The 17,390-nt window shown below is 33.4% G+C and overlaps 1 protein-coding gene across 1 annotated transcript in view; it reads right to left on the bottom strand.

Moving 5' to 3' along the window:
- The window catches only part of LOC127856631 (uncharacterized), a 57,120-nt gene that overhangs the window by 21,743 nt on the left and 17,987 nt on the right, over nucleotides 1-17,390 (bottom strand). Inside the window, exon 2 of the mRNA XM_052392950.1 lies at nucleotides 8,265-8,323. Coding sequence (XP_052248910.1) covers nucleotides 8,265-8,280 — 16 coding nt within the window. The 5' untranslated portion in view covers nucleotides 8,281-8,323. The remainder of the gene's footprint in view (nucleotides 1-8,264; nucleotides 8,324-17,390) is intronic.

Raw genomic sequence — 17,390 nt, 5'->3', positions numbered from 1 at the left:
CATTCGCGAAATGACGTCATATTAAAACCATAAAATATTATAAAACAGAGCATCCGAATCACCCCATGTGTATTCGTCATTCTATGAAAACAATTTAAAGAACGTTGAAAATAATGTCAAATCAATGAAAAATACTGTTTCCGAAAACGACACTCCGAAACAAATGCACGTATTTTGCATATGAAATACAATGCGTATATCGTTTGACCGCAGAAAATGAAAAACTAGTTAACTAACAAAAACGTAATAAATATATAATTTGGTTAAAATATTGCTTTTCAACATGCTACCGCAGTGTTTGACTTGGCTAATCAATCTCTTAAAATATTTCAAGATGGCGGCATATGCACTGTTTCGTTGCCAAGTTGTAAGATTTTCGGAAAGTAGCGAAGATTTTCCGTTAGTTTCCGTTAATGTCTGTGCCATCCGCTAACCAATCAGAAATAAATTATCGCCGAATTCGGTAGTCCGGATCTACCGCAAGTACCCGGTTTCGCAGTTTGTCATCGATATACTTCGTACGCCTAGTCGGCTACGTTATTTGCACCCCAATATTTAGTATATTATTTTAAACATATTTATTTCCTTTGGCAAACACAGTGTACATCAAGTAATTTACAATACAATCAGTATAAGAAAAGGATTGAAACGAAAGAAAGAAATCTTATATAGTTTCTCTCTTTGCAGTAATAGTTACGCAATACATGGGTGTATTATAAGACTAGTAAGCAATGGATATGCCAGAAATAAGAGCTATACGCGATAAATCTGAAAAATAAAGTGTTGAAAGAGAAATAAGGGGATGAAGGACTGTTTATGCAAGAGATTGTACATGAGGTTGCAGCAATTTGTGACTTGGTCAGTATCGGATTGTTACGAAAAGCGCCTGGATTCTTTAATATATTGTTGGACACATATAAATATTTTGGAATTTTCCTTTTCGTCGAGGTGCGAACATCCAAAGAGAAGTGTATCGAGTTCCACATCACTAGTTATACCGGTTATGATGTTAATAAGTTCAGTGCGAAGTTGGTTATATTTCGGACATAAGAAAAAAAGTGGTTAGTAGTTTCAATAGCACCACAAGAGCAAAGAGGCGACGAGATAATGTTTTTCGCAAAAAGGTGATCATTTAGCGCACTTGATTTGGTTCTTAACCGCGTGTGAGTTAGTTGGAGATAGCGTTTACCTACATAAAAATACGCCGGAGTTTTAACTAAGGTTCTGTTTAACTTGGATTTAAAGATGTTTATCGATTCACTATTTTTAACGTCGTCTGGTAATATGTTCCATTTTCGTATTACTGCGGGAACGAATGAATTAAGATAAAGGGTTGATCTACATTCGGAAGTGCGTAAATTATTTGCATTTCGAGGATTATACCTCGCAATAGATCCTACATGTTGGGGTCCCAGATCGGATAAGTATTGAGGACTTAGAGAGTTTTGCATTTTGTAAAATAATATGAGTTTATGTTAATCGCGTCGATCTTGCAGCGGTTTCCAGTTAATTTCTTGTTGCAAATCATTAAGGAACACTAATTTGGTTGCTCCACAGGCAATTCGCGCTGCTTCGTTTTGAATTTTATCAAGTTCATATTTTTCTTCGTGTTCAATTATCCCAGATAACATCTGAATATTCGATAAGTGGGCGAATAAAGGACGTATAAATGATTTCTAAAGATTTTCGGTCAAGCTTAAATTTTAGTTTGCGCATAATATTAATTCTACCCCATGCTTTATCAGTTATATATTTAAGATGTATGTGCCACTTACAATCCTTCGACATGAAGACTCCTAGATGCTTGTGGGAACTAACATCAGGTATTTGTGTAGCGAGCATTGTGAAGTTGTATTGATTAGGTTGTTGCTTTCTGGAGAATGTAAGTGCTTCTGATTAAGATGGATTAAATAGAACATGCCATTTTAAAGCCCAATTAGAAATTTTATTGATATCATTTTGTAATATTGCATTTGAATGGTTGGGCTCGTCTATAATAATGTACAGGGATGTGTCGTCGGCGAATAGGCAGATGCTACTTTGGATATCATTTACAATATCGTTTTATGAAGATTAAGAATATGAGGGGCCCAAGTATAGAGCCCTGGGGAACCCCGGCCTCTAGTAAAGCCCAGTTAGAGACGGCGCCTGGAATGACTACTCCTTGTCGTCTACCATGAAGATAATTTTGAATCCAAGATAGCAGCTAACCGCGGATACCAATGGCATGGAGTTTAAGTAAGAGACCCTGGTGCCAGACTTTATCAAAGACTTTGCTTATGTCGAAGAAGACAGCTTTGACCTCTAATCCATTGTCAAGGGCTTTGCAAAACGTATAATATATATAAGTGAGTTGGTTGGTGGTCGAGTCCCCCGGCAGAAATCCGGACTGAAATGGGGTAAGAATTTTGTTACTACCAAGATGATTGTACACATGTTTAAAAAATATTTTTTCAAAGACTTTTCATCGTGTTAAGTAGAGAAATTGGTCGGTAGTTACTCACTTCTTTAGGATCACATTTTTTTAAGTACTGCAGTGACATTAGCTTCTTTCCAACAGCTTTGCATTATACATTTGTTACGTGAGAAGTAAAAAAATAACATAAAGGAGTGGACAATTCAGCTCGACATTCCTTTAAAATATGATTACTTATGTCGTCAGGTCCTGATGCTTTGTCAACTGAAAGAGACTTAAGGATGTCATGGACATCAGAAGATGAAATAATAAAAGTTTCTAAAGAATTAGTAATTGGTACATAAGTGAGCTCTGGTGTACCTACGTTATCAATGTTTATAATTGATTGACTTTGAAAGAATGTATTTAAAATGTTCGCCTTTTCAAAACAATCAGTAACAGTGGAGTTGTCCAATTGATTAATAATAGGAGAGTTCATGTTATTATTAGGTTTATTGATAAAGGACTTAAGTATTTTCCACCAGTTCTTAGGTGTGCCATTATTTTCTTTAAGTTTATCGCTTAGGCAGTCGTAGTACTGATTTTTCGCTTGGCGAATAAAAGATATTGTCTGGTTTCTAATTGTTCGAAACTTGGACCAATGATCATTACTTTTTTTAGTTTTTGCAATGCGGTAAGCCCGTTTGCGTTTTCTAATCATTCGACGTATATGTGTATTTAGCCATGGAGCATCACGCGGTTTGATTTGTATTACCCTGTGTGGGATACAAACTACAAAGCATTACAATAATAGTGTCGGTGATATTAGTACAATATGTGTCAGTATCCATACTTGAAATTGTATTCCAATTAAGTGAAGAAAACGTTACACGAAGCAAATCGTAGTTACCATCCTCATAGCTCCATATATGACGCTCGTATACGGTCGCATTTGGCTTTTTATATTTGAAAAGACCATATATAGGACAATGATAGCGTTGTTGTTGATCAAGAAAGGGATCACCAGCACCTGACAATACCAAGCTGTTGGGGTTTGTTAATAGCAATAGGTCAAGAATTAACGAAGATCTTTCCGTAAAATGCGTAGGTTCATTGATAACTTGAACAAAATTGTATTCTAGGCACCAGGAGTCAAGCTTTCTTACTAGTATTGGTTGACTATTATTCATATTTAAGTCACCGGTTATAATGATGTCAGTTATACCAGTTTCGATTGCCAAACCAATAGAGTCGTCAATTAAGTTGGTTTATAATGCATCTGCGTTTGGTGGTCTATTAAATATTCCAAATAAAACACGATTCATACTCACCAAGTGGAGCTCAATCCAAATGCACTCTAACGTAATCGGTTCGAGGTCAACTCTGCGTTCATAATGAATAAAATCGTTAACATAAAGCATAAACCCGCCATGGCTATCATGTATTCGATCTTTGCGTTCGGGACATTGGTAAGAAGGGATAAGGTGTTCATCAGTTTCGATAGAGTTGTTAAGCCACGTCTCAGACAATGATAATATATCGAAATTTGAGAGTTATGCTGTGAGAATTTCTATTTTGTTCCGTATACTCTGAACATTGTATTGCAAGAAGGAAAGGTTATTGGGCATTGCTAATAAGCAGTTTAGTGAATTGTACTCCGTTATATTGGAATCAAGAGAGCTAATCGATACAGGGCCTGAGTTCAATTCGATATCCCCAGAAAGCAACATGATAGCATTAATCCATGTAACTAAAACGACTGTAATTAATATAAAGAAGTGAAACTCCAGCTGCTGGAGCAGTATTGAATTTTCATTAAAAACAATTAGTAGGTCCTTTATTAAGACAAAAATAGAACTAATTACGAACAGTGAGTTAGAAATGTAACGTTTACAAACAATGGCGCGTGTATATGGCCATCGGATACACCGGAAAATTAGAGATTGGCCTTTGATGTTTCGTAGAGACGACTCTAGAGCAACTTCATTTGTATGTATAGACATTAGAACTAGCACATTTAAAGATGCAAAGAACAATCCGAATGAAGTGTATCTTGATAGAATAATATTAGTATACATCACTACACAATACAAGCTGTGAGTGCTCTTTGGCACGAATTGCTACAGTCCTATGGGCATCAACAAATCCTTCATCATGAAATAACACAGAACAGTAAACAATGCAAATAAAGATAACAAAGAAAAGGTTTAAGGGTAGATAGTTACAAGGAAATACAACAGAAAAATAAACAATGGAAGCAAAGAAAAACAAAACAAAGCATTATGAGTAGGTAGATAAATAGGTAGGGCATTATGCGAGAAGGTCGGTCATATGATACGATTCACATGTGCTGTATATGCTAAAAAGACGGATAACTTCTTACGAAGATTTTAGATGTGTAATAAGTGCGTATGAGCTTGCATACGGGTACATTATAAGAATACAAACAGATGGAAGTGAAAGGTAGCTGAGCATTACAATTTAGACGAGATTAAGTGTTTAACGATAAAATCTGTATTTATGTGTGTGGCCAGAGACATCTTAATGACAGTTGTGCATGTTATTGATCGAGAGAATACATTTCTGAATTATATAGTTCAATAACAGCTTACACAATTCTTCTTATGTACGAATTAATATGTTTACTTTGTATAATTGCAAAATGTTTATATCAGGAAATAGCGCAATGACAGTCGTGCATGTTATTATGCGAGAGAATACATTTACTATTTTGGGTCATCGTGACCTTGATCTTTGACCTAGTGACCTGAAAATCGATAGGGGTCATCTACGAGTTATGATCAATGTACCTATGAAGTTTCATGATCCTAGGCCTAAGCGTTCTTGAGTTATCATCCGGAAACTATTTTACTATTTCGGGTCATCGTGACCTTGGCCTTTGACCTAGTGACCTGAAAATCAATAGGGGTTATCTGCGAGTCATGATCAATGTAGTATCATGTTTATATCAGGAAATATCGCAATGACAGTCGTACATGTCATTATGCGAGAGAATACATTTCTGAGTGACATAATTCGATAAGAGCTTACACAAATCACACGAGAAAAAAGAAAACAGATGCAAATTATATAGTGAGATTGCTATAAACATGATTCATATCGAAAACATCTTAATTACAAAAAAGCAGAAGAGAAAATGAATCGACAGTCTGTTTTGAAAAGGATCTACCCATCGCCGATGTGTCATAAATGGTTCGTGAAACACGCTTTTAAGGTATGATTGTGTATACTGTTCATCATAGAAACGGTGGAGCAGTTAATGTCTACTTGCTATCTGCAACAGACGCATACGATCTGGATTTGGCGCGGAGCTCAGTGATCTGCTCGGGTATGTCTATTCGGTGGATGACCCGCTTAAGATCACGAAACAACACTTGCCCGTGATGCGTCCACGCACCCTCTACGAGTTTGTCTGAAGCCAGCTTGCGAGCATCGTAGAACATCTCGCTGCGGAATCTCGTGAGCGACTCGTTTACATAGACTTCCTTGTAAGGGTCAGTTGTTTCCGAACTTGTTCTCACGTTGTAGAGCTTCTGCCGGGCCCTGTAGGATACGAATTTAATGATGATATCCCTTGGTTTTGATCCCACTTGTTTGTAAGGTCCTAGGCGATGAGTGCGATCAATCTCATCAATAGAAAGGTTTTCGCCTATGTCGTTCACCATCTTTAACATTATGCCGTCCGTATCCTCCTTTTCAGTTCCAGGGATCCCACTGACCCGAAGACAGTTACGGCGGCTATACTGTTCCGCCCGATCTGCTTGTACTTGCAACTCAGATATCTGATCTTTCAGGACCTTGTTCTCGCATTCAAGCGATGTAATCTTGGTATTTAAGGACTCATTTATGCCACTGATGATCTGTGGTATTAATGATTGTACAACTGAGTTTACAATTGCTTTCACGACAGCTTTAAATAGGTCAAGCATTTTCCTGGAAATGACATCAATGTCAGCCTCGCTGAGGTGGAATTGATTGGGTTCGCTATTTTCCATAAGGTCAGAGTCAGAAATTTATATTTTTGTTGCCAGGGACCAAATCAATGCTCGAAGTAGATAAATCACGTTTGTCCGGCCGCCTCCCTTGGTATAGGTGTGGAATGAGTGTTCATGACGGCGCTATTTATTTTGACCAGTATAGATATGCGTTACGGTCAAGGTGCGTGGATTTCGAGGATCTCGAGGATTACGGGGAGTACAGATAAATGGCAATGGTAGAGTGTACTGGTTATTAATTGTCAACAGGCTAGTATCTAGTTCAGTGTGATAGATCTATGCTATATATAGCTATATATATATATGTATCAGTACCTTTTACAAGCAGGAGAATTGGATGTCCACAAACATATTCTTATTAGAATGTCCACATCACAAATAAGTCCACTGTTACACTAGTATAGCACTATTATTTCCACATATCCCTTTCTAGACCTGAGAGTAAGCGAACTGAGTCACATATTCTGATTTATCCAGCAGATAGACAAAAGACACGTCTACATCCACCATGACCCTAAGTCATATTTATTATATTGATATTGACTGTCGTTTAAACGTTTACTGTTTTGTTAAACGTTTTTCAGCAAAACACGAAACGCGACCGTTTCAACGTTTAAACGTGACACCCTTAAAACGAAAATATATTTAAACATGTTTCCAATTCTTAAGTTATGATAAGCTTGTTTTAATAAAACTAATACATTCCTGTTTTCAATTAAGAACAATGTTTTGAAAATTGTCATTTTTAAAACTTGTGAACAAGTCCCTTTAAATCCGAAAGGTCAAATAAAAAATAGGAGTTGCTACATGGCAACTTACTAGCTAACCCGATAGCTTTTTTAATCACGTGTTAGGTGGACTTTAATCATCCTGCAGAAAAAATCAATTGAGTAACAACATAATGTTAACCCTAAACATGTGTTTATTTCTATAACCCAATAATAAACGAATAAACTGAAGCTTTTTTAAAAAAAAGCACATACTTGTATCTCGAACAATTAAGGGGGCTCGAGCGATTATTCTTAAATATAATGAATAAAAAGCAGACAAAACGAACAAACATCGCAACAAAACGGCCTTTATGGTCAAGAATCGATTTACGTATACGTTTTGACCCAAAAAATTTCAAAAGCGTGAGAGCTTATATCGAAGATCTGGTGCAGGTCTGCCTAGTGTATTTCGAATGATCGCTTTTAATGAAAACAATAGAAACTGATAGCTCATTGGAATATTATTTTTAACAAACGGGTTTCATCATTTTAATATCATGTTGAAATGTTGAAGTATTTAAACCTAATAAAAACAGATGACAATAATAAACACGTAGTTTTACTAAAGTGCATATATCATTTCTAATATTTTATGTGATTTTAATTAATTAATTCTTACAAAACGGTACAAAATTGTTAAATAACACATGACCGTTTATCCGAGAAATTGCTTTAAAATCATGTTATAATTAATTATCAGGTCTGTTTATCAATGAGTGTAAATTAATATTCTATAAACAACACATTGGATTCAAAAGTAAGAAAAAACACACAATAATCTTAACAGAAAACTCTTTAAAGAAGTACATAAAATTTTTAAACACAAAGAAAAGATCCCGTTTGAATAAAGATAAGGGGTTGAATATTTGATCAATGTGTTGTTTTGATATTTTATAATAAATAATTACAAAGTAGAAACAAGCTTGATTATATACTTCGATTATATACCTTAAGGACAACTAAACATACATGTTAGAAAATAAATTGTATAATTCAAACAGATTTGGTGTTATTTGCGAAGTCTTTTTATTAAAAATATTTTATCAATCGAAGCTATATATTGGGATTTATAAACAGGCGTACCTTCAGATGACCACATCACACACCGTTGATGGAATGTCTAACCAGGCACATCCATCAAACTGAAATTTCAAATATGACTTTAAAGCAAAGGCTATAAGTGAAAAATATATAGTGATTATTTTATTTATTTTGCTTTAAAAATATATCCCTACAAAAAATGAACCTCATGAGAAACAAAGTAAATGTAAAAATGTGCAACAACGTCTTCAAAACATCGATTTTCGAATGTACCCAAATGGAAATCCGACTTCTTTAATGCACATTGTTTCTCAAAACTACCGCTTGCTGTATATTTCTGATATGTTATTTTATTTATTACAAGTCTAGATTACTTTAATAATTAAATTCCAAAAATAAAATAAAAAAAAATTTGAAGAACATTTTTTCGTTTGTGGGCCGGTTTCACAGATTTTGGCAATGTATTGAAGTTTGTCATTAAATGCGTTTTAGTTTGATAAATGTAAACAATTGAATTATATAGCTACAAAACAAGAATACAATTAGTGAAAGAAAAAAAGTAATACGCAACCGGGCTCTAACCACTGACACTTGGAGTAAACGTATTGCACTTTAACCACTCGGCATTCCGTGATCATACATTGAGTGCTGTTTTTATACATAATACAATCAATCCTTGTAATATCACAAAATATAACGATAACATGAAAATTCTCCAAATTATTCAATCGTTTCGCGTTTGTCACGCTTTATTATTTTTAGATTTTTAAATCGTCAAAAATGCATAAAATGGATATTTTAGAGCATGGTAAATGTTCAGTATTAATGTTAGCTCGCCAATATCATAACTACAACGAAAGATTGCCAATCTGAAACACGTGTCTTCATTTTTTTTAATTTACCAAAATGAGCAAAGGTCCCTTTAAGTGAACAATAATTGCAACAATTGTGAAATCCGGCGTTGTCAAACACTGGTATGCCCACGCGTTTTTAAAACACAATGCTGTGTTTATTTCAAATTCGTCAATACTTATTTAATAAACACAGCGTCTTATATCGAGATGATAAGACTTGATTGATTCATTAAATGCACATAGCGGTAAACTAAAAGAATCACTTACAATATATACTTGTTAACGAACCAATAATAATAAATTATAAACGTAAATAATGCACCGTTACCAGTCGACAACTATCGGATATTGTGTGTCGCAGCTGACATTAAGATCCAGATCGTCAGTAGGTTTAGACACTTATGATTATATACTGTCGGGGCAGTGTAAATAGTCGTTTAGCGTACCAAATGTTGCGAAGCCTTTCAGCGACTTTGGTTACGCATGAGATGATAATTTCTTGGTAGTCGTTAAGATGCTTACATAGCTATTCCAGTTTTAAATAGTTTAAAATGACAGTATAATTTACTGAATTTGCGTAAGATTTCTTTGTATGAATGTTGTTATTTGAAAACTCCTTGTGTACACAGGCTTTATTATACATAATTATTTTATCATAATATGCAGCAATATTAAAAACATCGAAATTGTTATACTGGAGATTTTACAAATATAATACCCCGTAAGCCAAGATGATACAAGAGTTAGGCTGCTAAAGTTAATATCTGTCACCTATCTAGCATGCTGAAGTTAGCTGGTAGCGGATGGGCATGCAAATGCTCATACGAGTCCATGGTTTAAATAAACCAATTAAAAATATTTAGCCTTTTAAGCATGCTTACTAAATAGGATATAATAAATAACATTGTTAGCCTATTAAGCAGCCTATATAACATGAGCATGTTTACTAAATATAATAAAATTAACGGCATATTACGCCTATATAACAGACTATTTAGCGGTCTATTAAGCAGCCTATTCATCCTATTTAGCATATATAGCTTGTAAATTTTTTTGCATATATAGAATGAATCAAACTGCATTTTACGCATATTTGGCAGGATATTTAGCATGTTAAGTGTTTGTCTGTTTATTAGTATTTTATTAATTTGATGAGTAAAAATGTATTATGCAACATATTTAGCCTATTTAGCTTAATAAGCGAAAATGATTAACAATGACAGCCTATATGGCGTAGTTATGCCTAATAATGCAAAATGATAAAAAAACATATTAAGCTCGAATAGTAAAAATAATGAAATTACAGCGTATTTTTTATATGCGGATTATTTTTGTTATTTTGTATAATGGCCAACAATATAGGGCATACTACGTGTTTTAGCATTTAAAGTACAACAGTTTAAACATACAACCTTTTTAGCTTTCTTGCAAATATGCTTAAAATGCAGTATATTTAGCATATTTAGACTATTGAATAAAATGGATACAATATAGATTTGAGTAAGCATATGGAGTAAAAAGGATAAAAACATAAAGCTTATCTAGTTAATAGAATCACAAAATCCAACAATGTATCCGGCGGATAAAGTCAAGGCGATGCGTCAATGTAGGTAACAGAAGGTCAAATACTAGGAAACACCACTGAAACCAGGAACTGAACACACATCATCGGTTGACGATATGGTTGGTTTAAACAATATTTAACTTTAATCTTAAGCAAATGTAATCAATACAATACATTCATACATACTAGTTTTGCCATAATATGCCAGACAAACAGAAATTGCTATATTGCTAAATATTTAGGACTGCAAAGTGCAATTTTACATAATTAGAAAATAGCCCGAGGCTTATGCTTTGTTGTTTTTTCTGTCAGTTAGAAGTGCTGCTGATTTGGTGTAAACAACTAAACTTGTAATTTTTTTTTATAGAAATGACAACATTGGATCAATATATAACATAAGTCGGAGACTAAATTGTTTTGCATGTGTCCGAGAGTACAGAGCGCACGTGGTTCTGGAACGTTGAAACGTTGGGTATAATGACAGATGAAAGCAATTATGGTCATCAATCTCAAGGAATACAACATTTTACAATGACAGATATACTAAGCGGCTGCCTTGAACACATGCTCAGATGCTGCGTCCAATTAATTTTGAAGTTGCAAAACATGTAGCCTTTTATTTTAATAACTATTATTTTAGAGACGAACCCGCTTGTGTTAAACTCGGGCGAGTTTATTTTCCAGTTGAATCAATGTGTTTTCTTGTAATAACAATTTAAAGCCTTTTAAGGTATGGGATAGGGCCTTTTCCATCATTAACTTACTTCAACCAAATGACTAGCAATCTTAACATTATGTTTTTAAACCGTAGAGGATTAAATTGGAAATTAAATAGGCTAAATGTTTTTAATTACTTAAAAGAGTTTCGCGCAAATTTATATTGTCTGCAGGACACACATTTCACCCCGACATGTATAATACCTTTTATTCAGAATGAGGATCGGAATGCTTTTTTAAGCTATGGTTCACCTTATTCTAGGGGAACGGGTATTTTATATCTAGAAATGATTACAAAATACATATTTATGTTGCTGACTCGCATGGTAATTTTTGTGTTTTGGACATTTCTGTTAGCGAACAACGCTTTACATTACTTCTTCAAATGTGCCAAATACTGACTCACCCTCCTTTTGTACTGATATATTTGAAGCTATTGTAAGACTTAAACTTGAAGCTTTTATCTTATGCGGTGATTGTTACCTCGTTATAGATTCTGTATTAGATTACTTTAACTACACACATGTTAATTATCCTTAAGCTCCAAGTAAAGTCTTAGAATTAATACATTGTTACAATCTTGTAGATCCCTTAAGACAACATAATCAGTCGAAAAAAAGATTTACCTGGCGTAGAACAAATCCAATATAACAGGCTAGACTAGATCTATTTTTAATCACACACAACATTTTAAATCCACATAAATTGAACATAGTCTTCAATCGGATCACTCAATCATTTCTTTAAAGTATAAGCATTTTTCTCTCACAAACCAGGCATTCGGAAACATAATAGTTCTCTACATTCAGATATTGTTTATTTACATGAAATGAACAAACAAAAATGATGATATTAAACTTCAATACTCAATACCAATTTACCATTACGATAACATGGTAGAAATTCCTGAGAATGAATTACAGTTTACCATAAGTAATCACCTTTTTTTGAAACTTTGCTTATGGCACTAAAAGGCAAATCAATTCCATATAGGTCTTATATAAATAATGAAACACAACTTATAGAAATCAAATTATTAAAAAGAATTAAAGAGTTAGAAGAAAAAAATTGAGATGATAACATTGAAGTATTAGAAAATTTGCAATCGCAAATAAATGATATACAAAGCTCAAATGTAAAAGAATACATGATCAGATCGAAACTTCAGTGGACTTTAGAAGGAGAAAAACCGCCTAATACTTTTGCAATCTAGAAAAAAATAATGCAATAACAAAAACAATATATACATTTATAAATTAAGACAAAATGGAAATTACTGATCAAAAATGTATCCTTAACACAATATCATCATATTATCAGTCTCTTTATAAGAAAAACAAATACGAATGTAGTATTGAATATTTTAATAACTATGGAATAGGAATACATTGTCCAAAATTAAACCAGAATGAGTCGTACTCAATCGAAGGTTTCATAACTCTAGAGGAAGCTTCAAACGTTTAAAAAAATGTCAAATAATAAAAGTCCAGAAAGCTCTGGCTTTAATGCGGAAAGAATTGTAACACCTATTGGGAAGATTATAATTGTGAAAACACTTATTGTGTCATTATTCAATCACTTGTTCATATCCCTGTCTAACCATTTTACATTCCATAAAATCTTCTATTCTGAGTTTCATTTCGGGCTGGCATAGTAAAATAAAGTTTACGACTCTAGTACAATAATACAGTGAAGGTGGTCTACAAATGATCATCTTGGATGCATTTATTCCAGCATTCAAACTGACTTGCTTACAAAAGATTCAATCGTTTATGGGAAATTGTATAGACATTGCAAAACTGTATTTTGATACTTATAAACTGTTAAATTGCAGTCATCATTTTGTTTTAAATATATCTAACCGAATTTCAAGCCATTTTTTGGGTAGATGTTTTCGAAAGCTTCTCTCTTTATTTTGTTTAATTAGAAGTAGACGCGGATTATTATCCACTTTTGTACGATTCAAATATATTGATATGAAAACTTGTTTCTTTAAGACGGGGTTCGATGCTGGAATTCACTGTATAGGTGATACATTGAAGAATGGAAGCTTGATTTCTGTTAATGAATTAAATACAATGTACAATTAGAAAATAAAAAATGCATTTATTATGCAGGAGTGACAAGAGCTAAAGCTAAGTTTATGAAGAATCATTGTATATTGTGTGATACACAATTAGTCATATACCCTTTTCCCCCCATTAATACAACTTATATTGAAAAAAAAATCTGGTGCAAAACGATTATACATCATTTTAAATACAAATAATGAACAACTATCAGTGAAAGCGAAACTGTGTTCCAAATCTATACTATAAATAATGAAAAGGAATGGAATTGCATATTTGAACAACCATGTGTAATGATCAATGACGTTAAGGTTCAGTGGTTCCAATACAAAATAATCCACAGGATACTTTAAACAAATAGTCTTGTAAAAAAAATAAAATAACTTATGATTCATTATGTTCATTTTGAAACCAAAATGAAGAAACGTTAGAACATTTATTCTGGGAATGTCAAATATCTAAAGCAATTATTGACCAAATCTTACCCGGCCAATCTTTTCCTTTCATAAATAAAACAATTTTTCTACTTGGATATGTTACAACGTCTATTATAGCCATAAATAGTGTTATTTTGTATATTATGCTTTACTTCTACAAGTGTTAAACAATAAATGCATCCCAAGCTTTACAGGAGGCAGCAAATAATTTAAGTATGAATATGATAACTTAAGAAAAAATATCAATTTAAAAATAATTTATAAACATTTAACGGCGATGAGAATTGTTCAGTGCTATTGTCGCGATGCTTAATATTTAAATTTGATGATTGTTTGTACTTTTTGCAACCTTTAACCAATTATGCAATAATTTAGTGTTGAAGTCTTTATAACTTATTACAAATACTAACATACAGTACCGTTACTTAATGGAAAATGTCTTGCTATGCCATTTTTACCTGTAAGTGCAATTAATACATACTTGTTGTTGCTTTTTTCATATTTGTTTTTTCCAACTAAGAATATCAGGCAAGCGAACTTATACTTTTATGATTTAGACTTGTATCGCATGCTTTATCACAAAGAAGCAAGAAAAAGAGTACTTGAGTTTGCAAAATTTCGGTTTGCAAAGTTTTTCCAGTGATCTTTAAACTCGCCTTCCTAAAATGCGGTTCGTTCTAACAAAAACATTAGACGCGAATGAGGATGATGTAATCAAGTTTCATTTGCGTGCATGAATTGTATAGTGTATTTTCGACACATCCGTAATGAGCATAACAGTTTACAAAGTGGTGAAAGTTATTGCGTACACATAATTATGAAAAAATACTAGTTGATATACAACTGATTTAGAAGCTTATTTAACTGTTCTCCTTCAGATATTGTCGTATGCTTCCCAGAACAAAAAAGAATTAATATGTGCTAAAAAGTCTATTTGAACTTAAAAACGAATACTGAAACGTATATGAGTATGTGGGTAAATAAACAAGGCGGCACTAAGCCAATCTTTTATTTAGATTTTGCTAAATCGAAAGAACATGGAATGTACTTGAATGCATTTTTATATCGGCTTATTAATTCGTATGGAGTTTGGTTAACGTTATAAATTCACCGCCACAAAGCAAAAGGCGTATTACAGGAATGGCCTGTCCCCTCCCGGACATGCATCCGTCTGCCCGTAACACTTTTTCGTTTTTTAATAAAACTTGCCGAAACTTGGTTGAGCTTCCATGCCAAATGCCAAATGATGTTAACTGGTTGCGTTGCTATTATTTTAAATATACATCGACTGGAGCATTTTCATCGTATGCCATTTTGTGTACAACTTTTATTCTATTATTTAAATCATACTGGGTCAACATTTACTGACTGTATGCTTTAATTCCAATTAAACTTTTAATGTGATCATTTGTCAATCTAAATACGACATTTAGCGACTACCGATTATGTTTATCTACAGCATATGGTATTTGCTAAAAGCACGATTTCCATGCGTGTGTCGAAACATTGCAACAATAACAAAAAAGGTCGCTTTTTGCGTGGCAATATATCCGTTCAATGACTTGTTTAATCTGTAGATGATAACAAAGAGAATTTTACATGTAAGAGTGTAACACGATTATCACGTGGCCGTAGTGATTTATGTATCTTTAATTGGCGATTGAGTAGAAAGTGAATGTTTAACAAATATGTCTCATTTTTACTGTAGTTTTCGGTTGTACAAATTGCAATGATAGCATACGAACATTTTGTTGAAGTCAATGAGATGGTAGATTACACTGTTGGTGGATTACAGATAGAATGATATTAATGAAACATCTGTGAATATAAATTATACGTGGTAGGTGTTAATATATCAAGTTTGTTAGCGAGGCTTGAGAAAATCATGTTTGTGAGCGAGGCTTGAGAAAATTAAAACTACGAGCGTTGGCATTTATACATCATAGTCAGTCTCAAATAAAGTGAGTGCTTGACTGTAACGAAAAGCCAATGGCTATTGTAATATTGTTTAAATTTTAAAGCGTAGACCGGTTTGTATTTGGTGACTTTAAAGAAACGAGTTTGTTTAAATTACCCGTCCGTCAACGGAAACTATATTTTAAAAAATCGTTAACATACCTTGTTATTATATGTTATTCATTTAGTATACTGTATAATAACATAACAAACGAGTTTACATTATTTTAAGTTGATTAAAAATCTCTCGTACACTTAGCAATTTGACCGAAACAATAATATGTTAAACGTTCACCACAGTGTGCAAGAACATCGATATAATATAAGTACTGTATATGAAATTCAAACGAACGAAATAATGACGGGCTGGTGTGGGAAACCGCTTTATTTGATGTGTGAGTTATTTATATTCACTAAATACTTACAACTCATGACAGCAGTGCGGTAAATGCAATATGTAGTGGTTGTATATATTTATTAGCTCGATTTTATGACGAATATAAAACCACGTATAGTGGATATCAACCAGTAAGTGTATTTATTCAAAATATTTCGCAGTTACATGTTTATTAAAATTGTTTCGTTTTTATAATGTATTGTAAAGTAAGGGACACAACTCGCATTGTCTTGTTCAAGCATGCAGTAATCAGTTACTTGTATTGAGGTTTATGTATGTGTGAATCAATGAATAAAGTCAGTTGTGAGTTACCTACCAACGAGTTCAGAGTTATTACATGGTATCAGAATGGTTGTGAAAACATTGCTGGAATACAGAAAACAATAGATTCTAGACATTTATTGATGAAGTTTAAGACAACTGGAAGAGTATGACTGCAAAAGGAAATAGAAATTTGCCGGAATTTAATTCAGCAGATGCGGGAGCCGCAGAGTGGGAGATTTACAAACGTAATTTTCTAGTTCACTTGGACACATAAAGTCTACATGACAAACCAGGGCGTCGAAAAGTTGGAGTATTATTATCCAATATGGGTCGTGAATGTGTTTTGTTAATAAGATATCAACGAATATAATATTTTAAAAACTATGCTTTTTAAAGAATCGCTGATAGACAATTGTGCTGCTTAGTTCAGATCGGCAACTAAAACTTAAAATCAATCTTGATATTTATTGAAATGATTAACAGCACAGTGATAATTACAAACACATATAAGCTTATCTGAAAATAGGAAATATAACATAGCCAGAAATACGAACGAATGCACCCGCCCACACCGACCAAATGTCACTGAACACAGAAATGAGAGTTGGCAGATGATAGTGTGCACAATTAACACAGCATTTGTATCTATAAACGTAAATCCTGTAAACCCGAATGCGACATTGACCGTAAAGCAAACGCTATTGTTGGGTAACGCAACATGTTAAAAAAACGAAATCGGTGTGACAGTCGCCTGATCATATCTATCACTATAACCATATAATATTATGTATAAAGAAACGTCAAGTGTCCATTGTCACTTAGCACTTGAAGTGAGTGACATTGATATTGCAAGTAGCACGTAATCTTGAGATTAATACATTGTTCGCCATTTTTTTTTTAAATCCAATTA

This window comes from Dreissena polymorpha, chromosome 13 (genome assembly GCF_020536995.1).
Source record: "Dreissena polymorpha isolate Duluth1 chromosome 13, UMN_Dpol_1.0, whole genome shotgun sequence".
NCBI classification, from domain to species: Eukaryota; Metazoa; Mollusca; class Bivalvia; order Myida; family Dreissenidae; genus Dreissena; species Dreissena polymorpha.
This window is presented reverse-complemented; position numbering and strand designations above follow the sequence as displayed.